This window comes from Ambystoma mexicanum, chromosome 1q (genome assembly GCF_040938575.1).
Source record: "Ambystoma mexicanum isolate Mex_15411 chromosome 1q, UKY_AmexF1_1, whole genome shotgun sequence".
Lineage (NCBI taxonomy): Eukaryota > Metazoa > Chordata > Amphibia > Caudata > Ambystomatidae > Ambystoma > Ambystoma mexicanum.
The window spans coordinates 1,189,999,733-1,190,015,851 of NC_090922.1; the positions used below are offsets into that span (position 1 = coordinate 1,189,999,733).

The 16,119-nt window shown below is 44.4% G+C and overlaps 1 protein-coding gene across 1 annotated transcript in view; it reads right to left on the reverse strand.

Moving 5' to 3' along the window:
- The window catches only part of LRRC7 (leucine rich repeat containing 7), a 3,010,809-nt gene that overhangs the window by 777,366 nt on the left and 2,217,324 nt on the right, over positions 1 to 16,119 (reverse strand). Inside the window, exon 15 of the mRNA XM_069641926.1 lies at positions 3,402 to 3,517. Coding sequence (XP_069498027.1) covers positions 3,402 to 3,517 — 116 coding nt within the window. The remainder of the gene's footprint in view (positions 1 to 3,401; positions 3,518 to 16,119) is intronic.

Here is a 16,119-nt window from a genome sequence, read left to right on the forward strand (position 1 = left end):
TGAAGGCCCAATTGCAAACCACTTAAGAAGATTGCAGAGAAGGGGCGTATTCTCAATAAAGGGCTGAAACACTTTGTGTCAACCACATATTGTATAATACATCCTTCTTAGAAGCAGAATTGAAAAATTGAAAAATCTAACCGCAGGTGAAATATATGCATACCGAAACCACTGTTAGAACTGGTAGCAAAATCAATCCATCATGAACATCTAGACTCGATTTACCAATTAGGCTTATCATATTTCAAGTCCTGTCTGTATGCTCATACCAACTTGCATGAATAGAAAAATTGCCAAAAAGAATTGCTCTTTTGCATATATAGCACTTTAATGCACTAACCCCACTTTTTTCGCACTTACGCACTTTAACGAGTAGGCAAAATTCTTTTTTGCTTATCCATTGGAAGATTTCTCGACTTGCTGCTATTTGTTATGTTTTGTATGAAATCTGTACACCACTTTGTTGTGGTAATTTACTGATGTTTTAAGAATGGTGTAATGGTCTTAATGTTAGTTGTATTTTATATGTGCAATAACTATATGGTTTGAGTAAATTGGTTTTATGAGAAAGGAACATTAGAGGTATTGTGCAGCATCTGTTCCATATCTGCACATCTTCCACAGTTGGCTGACTGGTCTGCACAGTAGAGGAAGGGGTAGCCTAACACTTGCTTTTTTTTTCTCTGATTATGGCTCCCCATTTTTCGAGTGAGGCTCCACGCAAACAAAAACATTAAGCGGAAGACCCATTTTGTTATAAATCTGTCTTACAGGCAGTCTCAAACATTATTTAGGCTGGTATTGGCTGCAAGTGTGACTATTGGAGTTTAAGGTAAATATCACATTTCTTAATATCCATGAATAAACGTCCTGGTGGCATTTTCAATAGTTTTAAGCGGTGAAAAGTCGATGGCTGGATGTCCAGAATTGTGACCCCCACCCCAAGTTGAGATAACAATTGGATGGCTTTCTTAATGTCCTGACACATGTGGAATGATTATGTTTTGCCGAATATTGATAACTGTTTTGGTTGTATTGATAATGTGTTGTTTGAATGATAGACTGCAGTTGATAGTAAATCCTAGGGACTTGTATCTAGGGCTACTGTTGACATAAACACTTCAAGATTCATATATGATAGCCATGTGATGATGAACAATTGTTTTTCTGGATTCGCTAGTAACAGGAATACAGTTCTGGTGAGATTAAGTGTTCGACAAATACTTGTCATCTAGAATTGAATGAGTGCCAGGAAGAGTTTAAGCTGAGCAACATCTTCACTGTGGCTGACCTTTTGACAACTCTTGGTTCAGATATGTATCATCTTTTGGTGCATGGAGATGCCAGTGTTGGACAGGAGAGCTTCTAGTAGCTCCATGTGTAAGTTGGATATTCCATATCCAAATCGATATTGCATTGACCTTAAATTTCCCATCTGCATGATTCGGTTTCTGCAAATCAATCTAGCGGAGAATTTGCTAACTCCATCCGTGTTGACATGAGAGTAAGCAGGGTTGCATGGTCGACAGTGAAGAACGCTGTGGAGAGGTCAAGTAGGATTAAAACACATATGCCCCCTGTGTCCGCAATGTGTGCTGCATCATAGCTGTAGAGTAGCTGTCTTCATGCTTCATCTTGGCCTGAAGCTTTAGGGCTATGCTTTTTTTATTACTTTCTCCAAGAAGGGAAGGTTAGTGATGGGACAGTAACTAGCTAGATGGCCTGGGTGTAGATTTGCATTGCTGAGAAGAGGGCTTATAAAGCCAGGTTTGAAAGATGTGGGGAAAGGTCCTTTGTCAGAGTGATGCATTGATTGTCTGAAGGAGGGGAGAAGCACTAACCTTAGCATCACGATCCCCCAAGATGCCTATGACTCTTTGCTCTACCCAAATATCAATTCTGCCATTGGCATCCTCAAACTACAGCTATGATTCAACAATGGAGGTCAAGCACCAACCTGAAAATGAACTCTATGAAGACAAAAATGTATCCAACTCTGGGTCTCTACCAACACAAGCAAATCCAGATCTGACTGCTAGAAATGGAATTTGGTGGCTTCTCCTTACAACTCACACACAATGCTAAATTTGTCAGCTACACCATCAACATCATTGTTTCCTTAGGATCCGCATTGCAAAGAAAGTCTATATAGCCCAGGCTTTGTTACTTTCTCATTTGCATTAGGGCAGTGCTCGCCTTGCAGAAGTCACCACCTTCTTCCTATTTCAGAGGTTGTTAATGTTTTAGGATCTGTGTAAGTAATGAATATTGATTGGGGTTTTATATATATAAATGGGAGGGACTGTGTAGTGGAGCACCAATGCTCTATTGTAGTGTCAGGTACAGCTGTACTCGTCAAGTCATACATCTTGCAGGGAGCGCTGCTCCTTCAACTGAAGTCAGAAACCTTGGAGTCCTCTTCGATTCCTCTCTCTCCTTCCTCCCTCACACTCAAGACTTTGCCAAGAAGTCCAACAAACAGCTCTTCCTTCTCAAAGGAATTCTACCCTTTCTCACTTTCCCTCAGAGGCTCAATGTGACTCAAGCCCTAGTTCTTTCTAGACTTGACTATTGTAATAGCTTCCTCCTGAATCTTACTTCCTCCACTCTTCAATGCCTTCAGCTTATCCAGAATTGGGCAGTGAGACTTATCCTTGGCCTTAAGCCCACGGATCGCATCTCTCCTGCACTACAAAGTATTCACTGGATCCCTATTGCTGGACAGATTAAATGAAAATCCCTCTGCATCATCCACAAGACTGTCTAGGCCCGGGGACCACACTATCTTCAACTTTATCTCACAAAATATTCTCCCTCTAGACCACTTTACTCCTCTGGCACCAACTCTTTGTGTGTAAAGCGTTTTGCTAAATAAAAGGCAGGGGGTCGCTCACTTTCCTTTGCAGGCTTACTCCTTTGGAATAGCCTCCCCCTGCACCTTGAGCAGGATCTTCCCAAATTCCAGAAGCTCCTTAAGAGTTTCCTCTTTTCCTCCTCCTTCCCTCCACCTCTCCTCTGCTAATCCCACAGTTGCTGAATCGGTGTCCTTGGCCCTTATGCATCTTCAAGGTCTTGACCTCCCGCATCAATTCTTCCCAACTCCTGTCTATCCACAGCACTTGGCATCTGCACAACCTTCGCTCTAGATACTCGCACTTACTCCTCCCATACCCTCTCTTCCCCCTTCCCTCTTCCTTTCTGCACTTGCACGTTCTGAAGACTCACAAGGCATAGAAGGTCCGTCCCTCTTCCTCTTCCCTGTCTGCTCTTAATATTTTATTGCATTGTATTTCCCACCATCCCTTTCAATGACGGGTATATTTTTAAATAGGATAAATACAATAAACTCATTACAACACATTCTTATAGCTGAAAAATGTTTAGGGTTAGTGAATGCTTACCTGTTGTCACTCAGATTCAACACCCTCAGTTTCTGCATTTGCCCTATCTCCTCTGGGAGGAATTCCAGCTTATTAGAGCGCAGAGACATGACCGTCACGTTCTTACAGCTTCCAATCTGCAGACGGAAAAGTCAAAGAGGAGTCATTTCCTAGTTTACATTTTCTGACTGCAATTACAAATATAAGCTGATAAAGACTTAATTACAAATGACTGGAGAAATTACATTATTCAATCTGTTTGCACAGGATAACACAACCCATTGTTCAGTGCTCATGCTGCTTGCTATGCATTAGCAAGCCTTGCTCAGTGTGCACTTATAGATAGACTGGACATTGGGGCTCATTAGAAGTCTGCCGGTGAGGTGCCTGATTTACCTCCAGGTAATAGCTGGTGGTCAGTCAGGCCCCTTACTGATAAAAATCAACCTGTATTACCTGCACCGGTATTACATATGGGACTTAATGGAATGGGGATTTACAACTGTTCCCGGAACTCGTAATCCGGCCGTAATAAAGGTATTATCATTGGCAAAGTCAATAAGAGGCACATTATGTGGTTATGCATCAATCAGCTGTTCATTGAACATACCTGCAGGTAAGTTTCACTGCTGCCATGGAGGTCTAGATAACCAGAAAATATGAATGCTCCCTCTCTACTTAAAGCGATGGACACTAGAACTCTGAAGTGGCAGGCTGATACAGCCTCATTCGTAATTACAGCCTGTGTGAAATTATACTTTTGAGCACCCAGGAGAGCAACAGTTCTGATTCTGTGTTAATCGAGCCTTTTGAGGAAAAAGCAACACCAATCAGAAGAGGTGCAATTTATTAAGTGGGGTCGTTTCGTCATGCAAGCATTCAGATTACTATTACTTTAAAAAAAAGTATGTATGTCCAGGAAAAATTGAAACATGCTTTGATTTATATATATATATATATATATATATATATATATATATATATATATATATATATATATATATATATATATATATATATACATACATATATATATTCATTAAAAAATGATGTTAAAGAGACTTTATGGTTACAAGTAAAACCGAAAAACAACAGAAATTCGTCAGTTATGGTAAGCTAAGCAAGCAATCATAACTCGTGCCACCACCGTGCACTGCTAAGAATAACAGCCAGGACATCAAAGATGACATTACAAATGTCGGCATCTCGCGAACGGGTCAGTGCTTTGCAAACAGTTTGAAACTGAATTTTCAGTTGATCTAGGAATTTTCAAGTTGAACACAACTCCTACACCTATTCTTACTGATTTCCCATTTCCAATCCAGGAGAGAGCACATGCTTGGAACACTATTAGAACTGCTATTTAAATTTAAAATGGCATCAGCCATGGCCATCCCTCCTCCCCAGGAGCCACCGCCAGCATCACCACCACTACCTGGAGGCCTCCACAAAAGAAAGAGCCCAATGATGCAGAAAACAATTGGGAAGGAAGATGAGATAGAGCAAATGGCTACCTCCAGCACCAGGAGAGAATCAAGGGTGTGGCGGTTCTTTACCACCATTGGGAGTGTACCGAAGGTTAAGACCACAAAGGTTAAATGCACTGAGTGCAACATTGTACTCAGTCAGAGACAACCTGGGTAGTACTCCTACGGGACCACCTCCATGTGACGCCACACCAAATCCAACCACCAGGATGCTCTGAGAAAGGCTGTTCCTTATTCAGGAAGAAGTAGGCTGGCTTCCTTTACCAGATCTTCCTCAACCAATACTGTCGCCACAGAGGCTACTCCTGTGGGGCAGAAGATCCCACCATCTACCTTGCAAGCCATAAAAGAGGCTGTTGATCCACATCTTTACAAGACAACAGTACTCTGTACATACTGCAACGGCCACAGTAAGGGCCATGTAGTTATGGTTAAGTTTCTGTCTCCATAGGAAGAGCACTTTTTCGGCAGCTTATAACTTCGCTATAAAGTATATGGCCCACTCAGAATTTTTTTGCAAAGTTTGGTAAGTTTTGGTCTGGGGGGGGGGGAAGTTATAGGGGGAGTCCCAAAACGTCTTTTTTCCTATAGACATAATAGACATAATGGGGAAAAAACATAGCTCACGCCTACAGTCCAAACCGCTGGATGGATTGTCACCAAATTTGTGGCAGGAGCGGCGGCTTGGTCCCGAAAGTGTGCTTTTGTTAATTTGGGGTAAATCTGTTCAGTATCTTTTTTTAAAATGACCAAAACATAAAGCAAAAAAATGTGTGATATCTATGTCCGCTCCGCGGACACACTTCCCTGTTCGCTCCGCGGACAGGACACCGATTGGCTAATTGACTTGCGTCATGTCCGCGGACATCCAACGTGTTCGCTGATTGGTTGGCGTGAAACGCGTCAGATTTTTGGAAACGCCCGTCATCTTGGGACATCGGCCGGTGTCCGCGGACATCGCAGTAAAAACATATTAAAAAACATTGCGCTTGTCAAATTTATCAAATAATCTCTGGGGATGTGAGGGGTAATGAGGATGGGATGGAATATGACTGCAAGATGCAAAAAAAAACAGGTGGTTTTTACCGCGAAAGTTTGCGAACAGTTCGGATGTTCGCGAACGGTCCTAAAAAGTTCGCGAACACCTCAGCATTACAGGGTTGGTGAAATGCAGTTCTTGGATGGCTTATAACTTTGTTGCCACTTAATGGAACTGCATGTATATTCCTGGGCTGATTCAGAGTGAGTATGCAAAGTTTGGTGGGATTCTGTCGAGAGGGAGCAAAATTAGAGTGGGGGTCACAAAATATTGTAAAGGCTTATAAATGTGGTGCCTTTTGACAAATCTACTCAAAGGTTTGCAAAAAGATTATAGATCTAGATTTAGATGTTTTCGTAAAGTCTGAATAGATTTTGTCAAGTGGTGGCTAGGTTATAGGACGATTGTATGTGCATACATTGGACACTTTTGAAAAAATAAAACATGGGTGGATTCCAGTAAACTTGCGTAAGGAGCATTGGCAAGGACCTACAGGCATGGTTTTGCAAATGTGCCAGTGTTTTATTATTTGACAAGTGTCATAATGTAGCTGCAAAAAATAGCGGTATACCTTTAGTGACTGAGGGGTAGCCTGTGGCCATGGGAAGTGGCCAGATTGTCCGGGTCATGGAATAAGATCATGATCCAGACAATCTGGCTACTGGCAATGACCACAAGGGACAAAACATAGGATTAAAGTGGCCATGTCCACCTGAGTCTGGCTTTGTGGTAAAGTTATTCGAAATTAGGATAGATTTGAAAGGGAAGAAAAATGTGCTTGTGGTAATATGGTCATAGTGTTATCTATTTGCCTTCTGCAGGCTGCTATGGAAAGCAAAGAGGGGCCCTGTATGGAAATCTCACCTTCCCTTTCCATGGTGGCCATCCTGGAAAAGGATTTTCCTTCCTACACCTGGACACCACAGGCGTCCCGGTGTTGGAAGAAAAATCCTATTTTTTAGCACCCCAGGTTCCCGCTTTGGGAACCTAGGGTACTAATGACCTTCATTCCCCATTTCAGGGGCTGGAATGGGGGGGGGGATTATGGTCGAGAGAACGTGTCCCTGGAACAGAGGATGAACGCCACAATATCCCCATTAGCATAGCACAAAATGCAAATGGAAATGTTGGAAAATCGTATTTAGTCTATGTACTTTACTGAGAAATATAAAGTAGATGGAGTCTATACATTTTTTTCTTTTTTAGTTATTTTTTAACTGTGAAAGGTGGTTCCTAAAGGAATATGTCGTTTGTTGTTTTTGGATGTATTTTTTTTTGGCAGGAGAGCTGAGAACGAAAGGTGGGGAGGGAAATGAGGGAAGAGGAACCAAACACTAATATGCAGGGGTAGGTGGACAATGGAAAATGCTGCATGTGTGTTATTTCTAAGGTAGGGGGCAGTGTTTCCCATGCTCCTTGATTACAGCAGTGGTGGTGGCTCTTGGGGAGGAGGGATGGCATTAGCTGATACCATTTTAAGATAAATAGCAGGTTTGCTAAAAGTATGTACTGTGTACCAGCTTGTTAATGGATAATGAGTAGGAATAGGTGTTGGAGCTGTGCAAGGGACATTTTGAAGTTGGAAGTTCCTAGATCAGTAGAAAATGCAGTTCCGAACTGTCCGCCAAGTAGAGATCTTATGTTATGTTATGTTACTTTGCATTTATGTACCATTGGTATGGTCTGAAGGTGCTGGTAGGTTGAGCGCCATTGGGAACCGAAGTTCAAGTCAGTAGAGAGAGTAGGGAGAGTCAAAGGTGCGTGTGAGCACCGGATATATGTGCTGCTGGTGTGGCATTCGTGTAATAGCTGCTTCTTAGAGGTAGGTGTGGTGGTTGTGAGATCAGGAGTATGTGTTCGTTCTGGCAGGATTTGTCCAGACTGAAAGTGGCTGCGTTAGGACTGAGGAGAACGCCTGGCTGGGGGGTGTGTACCCAGCGGTGTTTACTTAGAGTGATGGGGAGTATGCGACAGATGTTGGTATGAGAACAGTTATACTGAATGGTATCATAGTATCTGTGTTCTAATTGAATGGTGGTGTAAAGAAGAGAGTAAGCGTGGTGATGTGATATGATGGGTTACATGCTCTTTCAAACGCTCCATGCGTACTCCAATCCGCTCCACGCGTACTCCAATCCGCTCCACGCGTACTCCAATCCGTTTCATGCATTCAAATCTGTTCCATTTACTCCGATCCGTTCATTGTATTCTGAGTTGTTTTATGCACTTCATCCACATATTTCACCCGTTCCATCCAGATACGTCACCCGTTCCATCCACATATGTCACCCATTTCGTCCATATGCGTTAAGCGTTCCATCCACCTACGTCGTCCGTTCTGTTCACATACATCACTCGTTCAATCCATATACGTTACCCAATCCATCCACATACTCCACGCGTTCCGACCGCTCTACGCACTCAGCGGCTCTACGTACTCATCCGCTCTACGCATTCTTTCGTTCCAGGCACTCATCCGATCTATATGCTCTACACAACTCACCCGTTCTAGGCACTCGCGCACTCTGCTCTACGCACTCACACGCATTCCTCCTTTCTTACACACTCGTCCGCTCCCATACACTTGTCCGCTCCCATACACTCGTCTGTTCTACACACTCCTCCGCTCGGCCCATCCACTCCGCCCATCTGCTCTATGCATTTGTTCTTTCCACGCATTCTGATATATGCACTCATCAGCTCTACTAAGTCGTTTGTACGCAGTCATCTGCTCTACGCACCCATCCGCTCGGCGCACTCATCCGCTAAACATGCTTCATCCATTCTAAAGATTTCATCCACTCCATGCACTTCGTTCATTCATCATGCATTACATCCATTTCATTAATTTAGATCTCCTTACTGTTTTCGTACGATTTATTCTTTTTATCCACTTCATTGCTTTGTTCTACTTTACTCGTTCTATTCTGTTTGTCCTTTTATTTTGTATTAGTGGTTGTTAGATGTCAATTTCTCACATCTAGTAGTTTGTTGGATTGGTGTCATTGAGATGCTGTTATTCTGTTTGGGTTAGTTTGCGTACAGGTTGGTTTTAGGGGGAAGAGCCAGGTTTTCAGTAGTTTGCGGAAAGACATTAGATCCTCAGTTAGGCCGATGTGGGGTGGGAGTGCGTTCCACAGTGTGGCGGCCATGGATGAGAATGATGATCCGCCTAACCTGGCTGAGTTTGTCTTAGGTACGACTAGGAGCCCGGGTGAGCTTGATCTTAGTGTGCGTGGCGGGTGATAGGGTTTTAGCTTGTCTTGAAGATATTGAGGTCTGGTTTTATGCAATGCTCGATGGGAGCTGCATAAGGTTTTGAAAGTGACCCTTCTGGCCACTGGAAGCCAGTGCAGAGTCTTAAGGGTTGGGGAAGATGTGGTCTCTTGGGCCGAGCGCAAGTAGCAGTTGGCTGCAGCTTTTTGTGCCCTTTGAAGTTTATTCAGTTGGTAAGCGTGGACTCCGAGGTAGAGGGGGTTTGCGTAGTCCAGTCTTGATATAACAATTGATTAGACCGCGGAGAGTCTGTTGGGAAAGGAGAGATATTGAAGGATGCGCCTAAGGGTTTTAAGGTGGTAGTGGCAGGACTTTGAGACGTTGTTGACTTGGCGCGAGAGTGTTAGGTCAGAGTCAAGGGTGCATCCAAGGTTTTTCACTGAGTTAGAGGGCGTCAGTGAGTTGCCCATGGTGGATGGCCAGGGTAGTGGATGTGGGAGAAGTTGCCACATACCATGATTTCAGTTTGGAGAGGTTTAACAAGGTGGCTTTGGGTCATCCAGATCTCTATGTCAAGGAGGCGAGGTTAGGTCAGCAGTTGGGTTTTGAGTTCAGGAGTTTTAGAATTAGTTGAGTGTCATCAGCGTAGTTGTAACACAGGATGTTGTGTGAACGAATTATTGGTGGGAGGGTGATCAAGTAGAGGTTGAACAGGAGGGCAGATAGGCATGCTCCTTGTGGGACTCCCGTATCGACAGGTCGGGCTTGGGAGGAATATGAGGAGAGTATCGTTATTTGGTACGTATCTTTGAGGAATGAGGCTATCCACTTAAGAGCGGTTCCACAAATTCCTAGGGAGGGAGGTGGTCAAGGAGGATTGAGTGATTGATTGTGTCTAAGGCGGCGGATAGGTCAAGAAGGATTAATGAGGTGCATCCCGCAGAGTCTGCCGTCATTTTAAGGTCATCCCAGATTGAGGTTAGGGTGGTTTCAGTTCTGTGACATGCTCTGAAACCTGATTGTGCGGGATCTAGGAGATTGTTGGCTTCGACAAAGACATTTAGTTGGGAGTAGGCAGTTCGGTCAATGACTTTGGCAAGGAACCTGGTGTTTGAGATGGGGCGGTAGTTTTTGGGCATGAGAGGGTCAAGGGAGTATTTTTTTATTAGAGGTTTGACATGAACCGTTTTGAATGCGTTGGGAAAGATACCCGAGGAAAGGGAGTAATTTATAATGGATCTTGCATGTTCTCCTGCGCAGGTGGAAGTGAACATTTCTTTGAGGGTTGTTGCCGGGCAAGGGTCTAGCGGAGAGCCGGACGGTTTGCGGGCAGATAGAAGTTTGAGAAATTGGTCTGGTGTTATTGGACTAAAGGATTCGAACCTTGGTTGTATAGTGGTTGCAGGCGGTGGGTTGCTCGCTATGGGGGAAGGGTTGGCTGGTGGATATAATATAACATTTGTTGAAAAAGGCATGAAATTGCTCCCGGTGATGTGGCATCTATGACTTCTCGTGTACCTGTATTACTGAACATGAACAGATTGTTAACAGTAGGGCTTCTCAGCCATTACTTTTTTTCTACACAAAATGTAACCCATTCTTAATATCTTGCTGGGAAAACAGATGTGGGAAGGGCCTTTTTGTAGAGTGCCACTGGGCACAGACCAGTAACCCCACTTTTTCAATTGATGTCCTATTGACCATTACTTACAACATACACAGATCGGTTCTTAACAGCATTTTTGTATTCTTCTGTTACTTCAGGCAGAGGTTTAACTGGAGATCTTCCGACTTTTCTTTTGTCTTCACTCACTTCCAAGAGTCCAGTTTTTGATTTGCCAACGGCTTCTGCTATTTTATCAAAGTCGGTAGTCAGGCGACTTAATCTGTTGAAGACAGAAGACTACACCTGGTTTCGGCATCCGAACTGGAGCCGCTGCTGCTGTAATCTTCTTAGTCAGAAGCAACTGCACCGGTGGAAGAAAAGGGATTTGGGCTGCACGGCATAGGCCGGCCACCGCTTACTGCGGCAAGCTTGAAGCTTAAGTAATTTACAGGCCTTGCAACGCAGTTCGTCGTGATCCCGAGGAAGGAAATTACTGCACTCTTCATGAGTGTCTTTTCAAGGAAACCTCCTGTTGCAGGAAGTAAAGAACTTAAATGGTGTTCTTTACATGGTTAATGGAAACCGAAAGGGCATCCAGACAAAAGAAAGTTTGGGATAGAGTAATAAAAGGCCTTCTCTAATGTCTGTAAAATGTTAAAAGAACCTCCACTTTCCCTGCTGCAAAGGGCAAAGCCTGAAGCTGGCAGCAAGCTAAAGTTGAGAGTTCAGTCGCAGAAGTCATGAAGTGCGGACGGGTTCTCAGACACGTTATCATGCCGCGCACTAGCGTATGGTCATGTGGCACTGCCTGGAAGGTCCGCTATGAAGTCAGATGTTCGTAGACATCTACGGATGCAAAACTAGTTGAAATAGTTGCAAGAAGTGTATAGAAGTGTTAAAAATTATTCCAGATGGTGTGAAATGGCAGAGTTTTAAGGTGAAACTTTTGAAATTGGACACAAATATTGCTATATTGGGTAAGTATGATATTAGTAAGTTGTAGGAAAATAGCATGCACTGGTAAAAACCTATGAAATTCAATGGAAAAACTTTGTTAAAGGCACGTTAGGGTTAAGTTGCACTAATAAAAACCTATGAAATTTATTGAAAAAAACTTTGTTAGAGGGACATTATGGTTCAAAATCAAACCGAAAAACCCCTGAAATTCGCCAGTTATGGTAAGCTAAGCAACCATAACTCGCACTACCACCGTGCACTGCTGAGACTAACACCCAGGACATCAAAGATGACATCACAAATGTCATTGATGACATCACTGATAACATCACATGTCTGACTCGCTGTTTTTTCCTTTAGTGATATTTCTTAGACAGTAATAGTTAGGCATAAAAAAATCAAAAGTACTATATTTGTAGACTTATACTAAATATGTTCTTACAATAATTCTCTTAGGGTACACTCACACCATATAAAACATATACATAGGAAAAATACACAATCAGTAAGGTTATCAACACTTTCTTATGCTTTGGCTGTTTTTGTATTAATGTACTTTCTCTGGATGTGCTCATATTTGTATTTGCATTAGTTTCTATAGGGTGCAGTCACATCATGTGATATTTGTACATAGGAAAGTAGTAGGTTTGAAGCAGAGCAACCCTTTCTGTGCATAAAGATAATCAGTTAGGTTGTGAACACTGCTGCTTTTTTGCATACTTCACTTTCTCTATATATACTCATATTTGTATGTGTTCTTGTGGCTTTGTGTTTTGTATGTAATAATGAAATTATGTAGTAAGTGGTTTTATTAGCTACTTATTACATGTTGCACAGTACACAAAACTCTAATAAAAAAGCATTTATCATTTCATTATTCAACATGGTAAGATTATGAATATTGCACCTCCATCATGTATACTGCACACAATGCTTATATTAATACTTGAGTCGCTTAGTATAGTGTAAAGAACTTCATAATGGAATGCTATTTATATCAATGCATTGCCTAATCCACTACATAGCTCAAGACATCTATTCCAATTATCCTTCACACTTTTCCTGTCAACATTATAATAAGAATCCCTTGTACAGAGTTTTCATGAAAAGTAAATGCACATGTGATGTTATCAGTGATGTCATGGGGTTTTTCGTTTTTACTTCGAACCATCATGTCCCTTTAACAACGTTTTTTTACTGAATTCATAGGTTTTAGTACAGCAACTTAACCATAATGTCCCTTTAACAAAGGTTTTTTACTAAATTTCATAGGTTTTTATTAGTGCAACTTAACCATAACGTCCTTTTAAATGATAAAACATTTTTTATTATCATTTGATTACAACATAAACAAAACAACCAAAACCGAAAAGGGAGGAACAAGGAAGAGACGAGGCAGTTACATCCACTGGGCCGGCCCGGCCCGCCTTACAATAGTAATTTGTCTTGCATCACCATTTTCATGAAGTACGGTCACAGTTCACCTTATAAGTGTTCAGGGTAATGTCCCCGGAGTCCATATACTTCAGGGCCCTCCCTCCTCCCATGCCGCCCATATTTTGGAGGCTTTGTTGGGACAGCCTCTTGCGGTATAGATCCTTCTTTCAATCATAGCACATGTGTCCATGTCCAATCCCATTGCTCCAGTGTCGCAGAGTCCGGGGCTACCCATTTCTGTGCAATATTGCGCTTGATTAGGGCGGCTGCCATATGAAATAGCAATTCTTCCCATTTGTTCAGTTCGTGCTCTCCCGGTGCTCCCAGGATTAAGACCTTCAGGCTAGTTCCCGACAGCAGGCCTCCCAGAAAGCACGGATCCGGGGACAGGACCACAGGATGTGGAAGAAGGTCCCCTCCTCATCCCCGCACCTGAGGCAGTTCAGGTTCGTTGCTTTCCCCCACCCAAACAGAGCAGTTCTAGGATAATACACTCTATGCAGTATTTTCAGTTGCACCAGTCTAAGTTTCGAGGAAATGGCGGCTTCCCATGGGTGCATTAGTACCCGGATCCATTCCTCAGGGTCGATCTCCCCTACATCTAGTTCCCACTTGGCCTTTAGATTGGTCAACTCAGGAGTTGCGAAGGAAGTGATGGCGTTATAGAGAATGGATATGCATTTGGAGGGGATATATTCGGGTAAAATGTTGTGTTCTAGAGGTGAGCATTCCGGGATATTGTCCTCTGTCGATGTTGATATATGGACTCTCAGGGCATGGGACATTTGCATGTGATGGTATCTCTCATTGTCTGGGACCTGCATTGTAGGTCCGCAAACGGGGCAAGATTCCCATCCTTCAAGACATCCCCCACCCTCTGGATCCCAGCCCTCACCCAGCACGGCCAGGGCTTGAGCTTCGCAATTTCTTTCAGGTTGGCATTACGCCATAGGGGTTGCGCCGCCGATAGTCTGTTCCCCCACCCCACAAACTTGTGGACGTTCCTCCAGGTGGTAATAATCTGTGCCTTCATTGTTAGTGGGGAAGATCTGGGGGGGGGGGGTTTAGTACAGTAGTAGCAATGGGTCGGTGTCGTGCATAGTTCCCACCTCGGCTTTGATATGGGGTAATTCCCGGTCTCCGTGCAGAAGGTCATTAACCACCACCAATTGGGAGGCCCAATAGTAGGTCTGAAGGCTGGGCCCTCCGATCCCACCCTCCCAGATCGACCTCTGAAGTGTGGCCAGGGCTATACGTGCTTGTCCTCCGCCCATAGGAGCTCCCTGAGGAGGGTTTCCACCCGGCCAAATTCAGCCCCCGAGATCTGCAGCGGGGCGTTTTGAAGGACGTAAAGGAACCGCGGGAGAGCTAACATTTTAAAAAGGGCGGCTCTACCCATGAGGGTCAGGGGGAGAAGCTTCCAGTGTTGTACATCGTTGGAGAATCGGTCCACGATCGGTTTGAGATTGTGCATGGTATAACTGATAAAATCTGTTGTTATCCAGATCCCAAATTGTTCTTTGTGGTATGGACAGTCAGGTGGATCAGGCTGACCCCTTCCCTTCACCGAGAAGAAAATGGATTTCTTCCAATTGATCCTTAGACCGCTAAATTCCCCGTATTGGACAAGCATACGGGTCACCACGAGGCAGGTTCGGACAGATTCTCCCAGGTAAATCAGGAGATCATCCGCGTATAGGGATATTCGGTCTTCGTGTCCCTCTGGCCACCTGAATCCTATCCAGGATTCGCTCTGGTGAAGCCATATGGCCAACGGCTCTATCGCGAGAGTGAAGAGAAGGGGGGAAAGGGGGCACCCCTGTCTTGTACCCCTGCCCAATCGGAAAGAGCGAGAGGTCCACCCATTCACCCTGACCTCCGCCCGGATATTTGTATACAGCAGTTTCACCCATCCAAGGAATCCCTCCCCGAAACCCATGCGTTCCATGATTTCCCAGAGGCCATCCCATCGGACCGAGTCGAAGGCCTTCTCAAAATCGATCGCTAGAAGAGCAAGCAGGTTGTTAATGGTGGGAGCCCTCTCTAACGCCAAGTGGAGTCGACGCAGGTTCATACGGTCGATTTGTGTGGCATAAAGCCACATTGATCCGGGTGTATTAGGGCATCAGCCACCGGTTGTAACCTGTTGGCTAGGAGTTTGGCGAGGACCTTAGCCTCGCCATTGATTAGCGAGATTGGCCTATAGGAGGTGCACTGTTCCTGGGGCTTATCAGGTTTAGGGATGACCACAATGGTGGCCTTACAGAGGTCCTGCGGGAGGGTGTCCTGTTCCCGGGCTGTCAAGAACATTTTATGGAGGGAAGATGTAATGTTGCCCTCCCCCAGCTTTGCCAGGTTTCAGCTGGGAACCCATTCGGGCCCGGTGTCTTCCCGGTTTGCAATTGCGGTAGTGCTTCGGCAACCTCGGTCTCCGAGAGGGCAGAGTCGAGACTCGCCCTTTGCCGTACTGAGAGTGTTGGGAGTGGTATGTCACTAAGGAGAGTTGGGTCCAGCTGCAGGGTCGGGGCCCGATAGAGTGTTTCATAGAATTGGGCGAAGGCCTCGGCTATCTCGGCATCCGATGTGCACCTTTCACCCCTTAAGGTGACAATCTCACGAACGCAGCGTTGTCCCTCATCCCTTTTCTCCAGCCAAGCTAGCATTCTGCTGGCTTTGTCCCCATGTTCATAGATTCTGGCTCGAGAGTCCCAATGGGCTTGTTTAGCATTGTCTAACAAGAGGTTTTCGGAGCCGCTCAGTGGCTCGTTTAAGGGAGAGCTGGGTCTGTGGGGATGGGTCAAGGATGTGTTTGCTTTTGCGTCGGGCCAGTTCGCCCTCCGCTGTTGCAATGTCTTGGAGTCTCACTCGCCTCCTATTTGCCACCCAGGAGATTATGGCGCCCCGTAAGCCTGTCTTATAGGCCTCCCATACCACCACCGGGTCCTGTTCTCCGTTATCATTAAACTCAAAGTATTCGGTGGAGACTTCCATAATGTG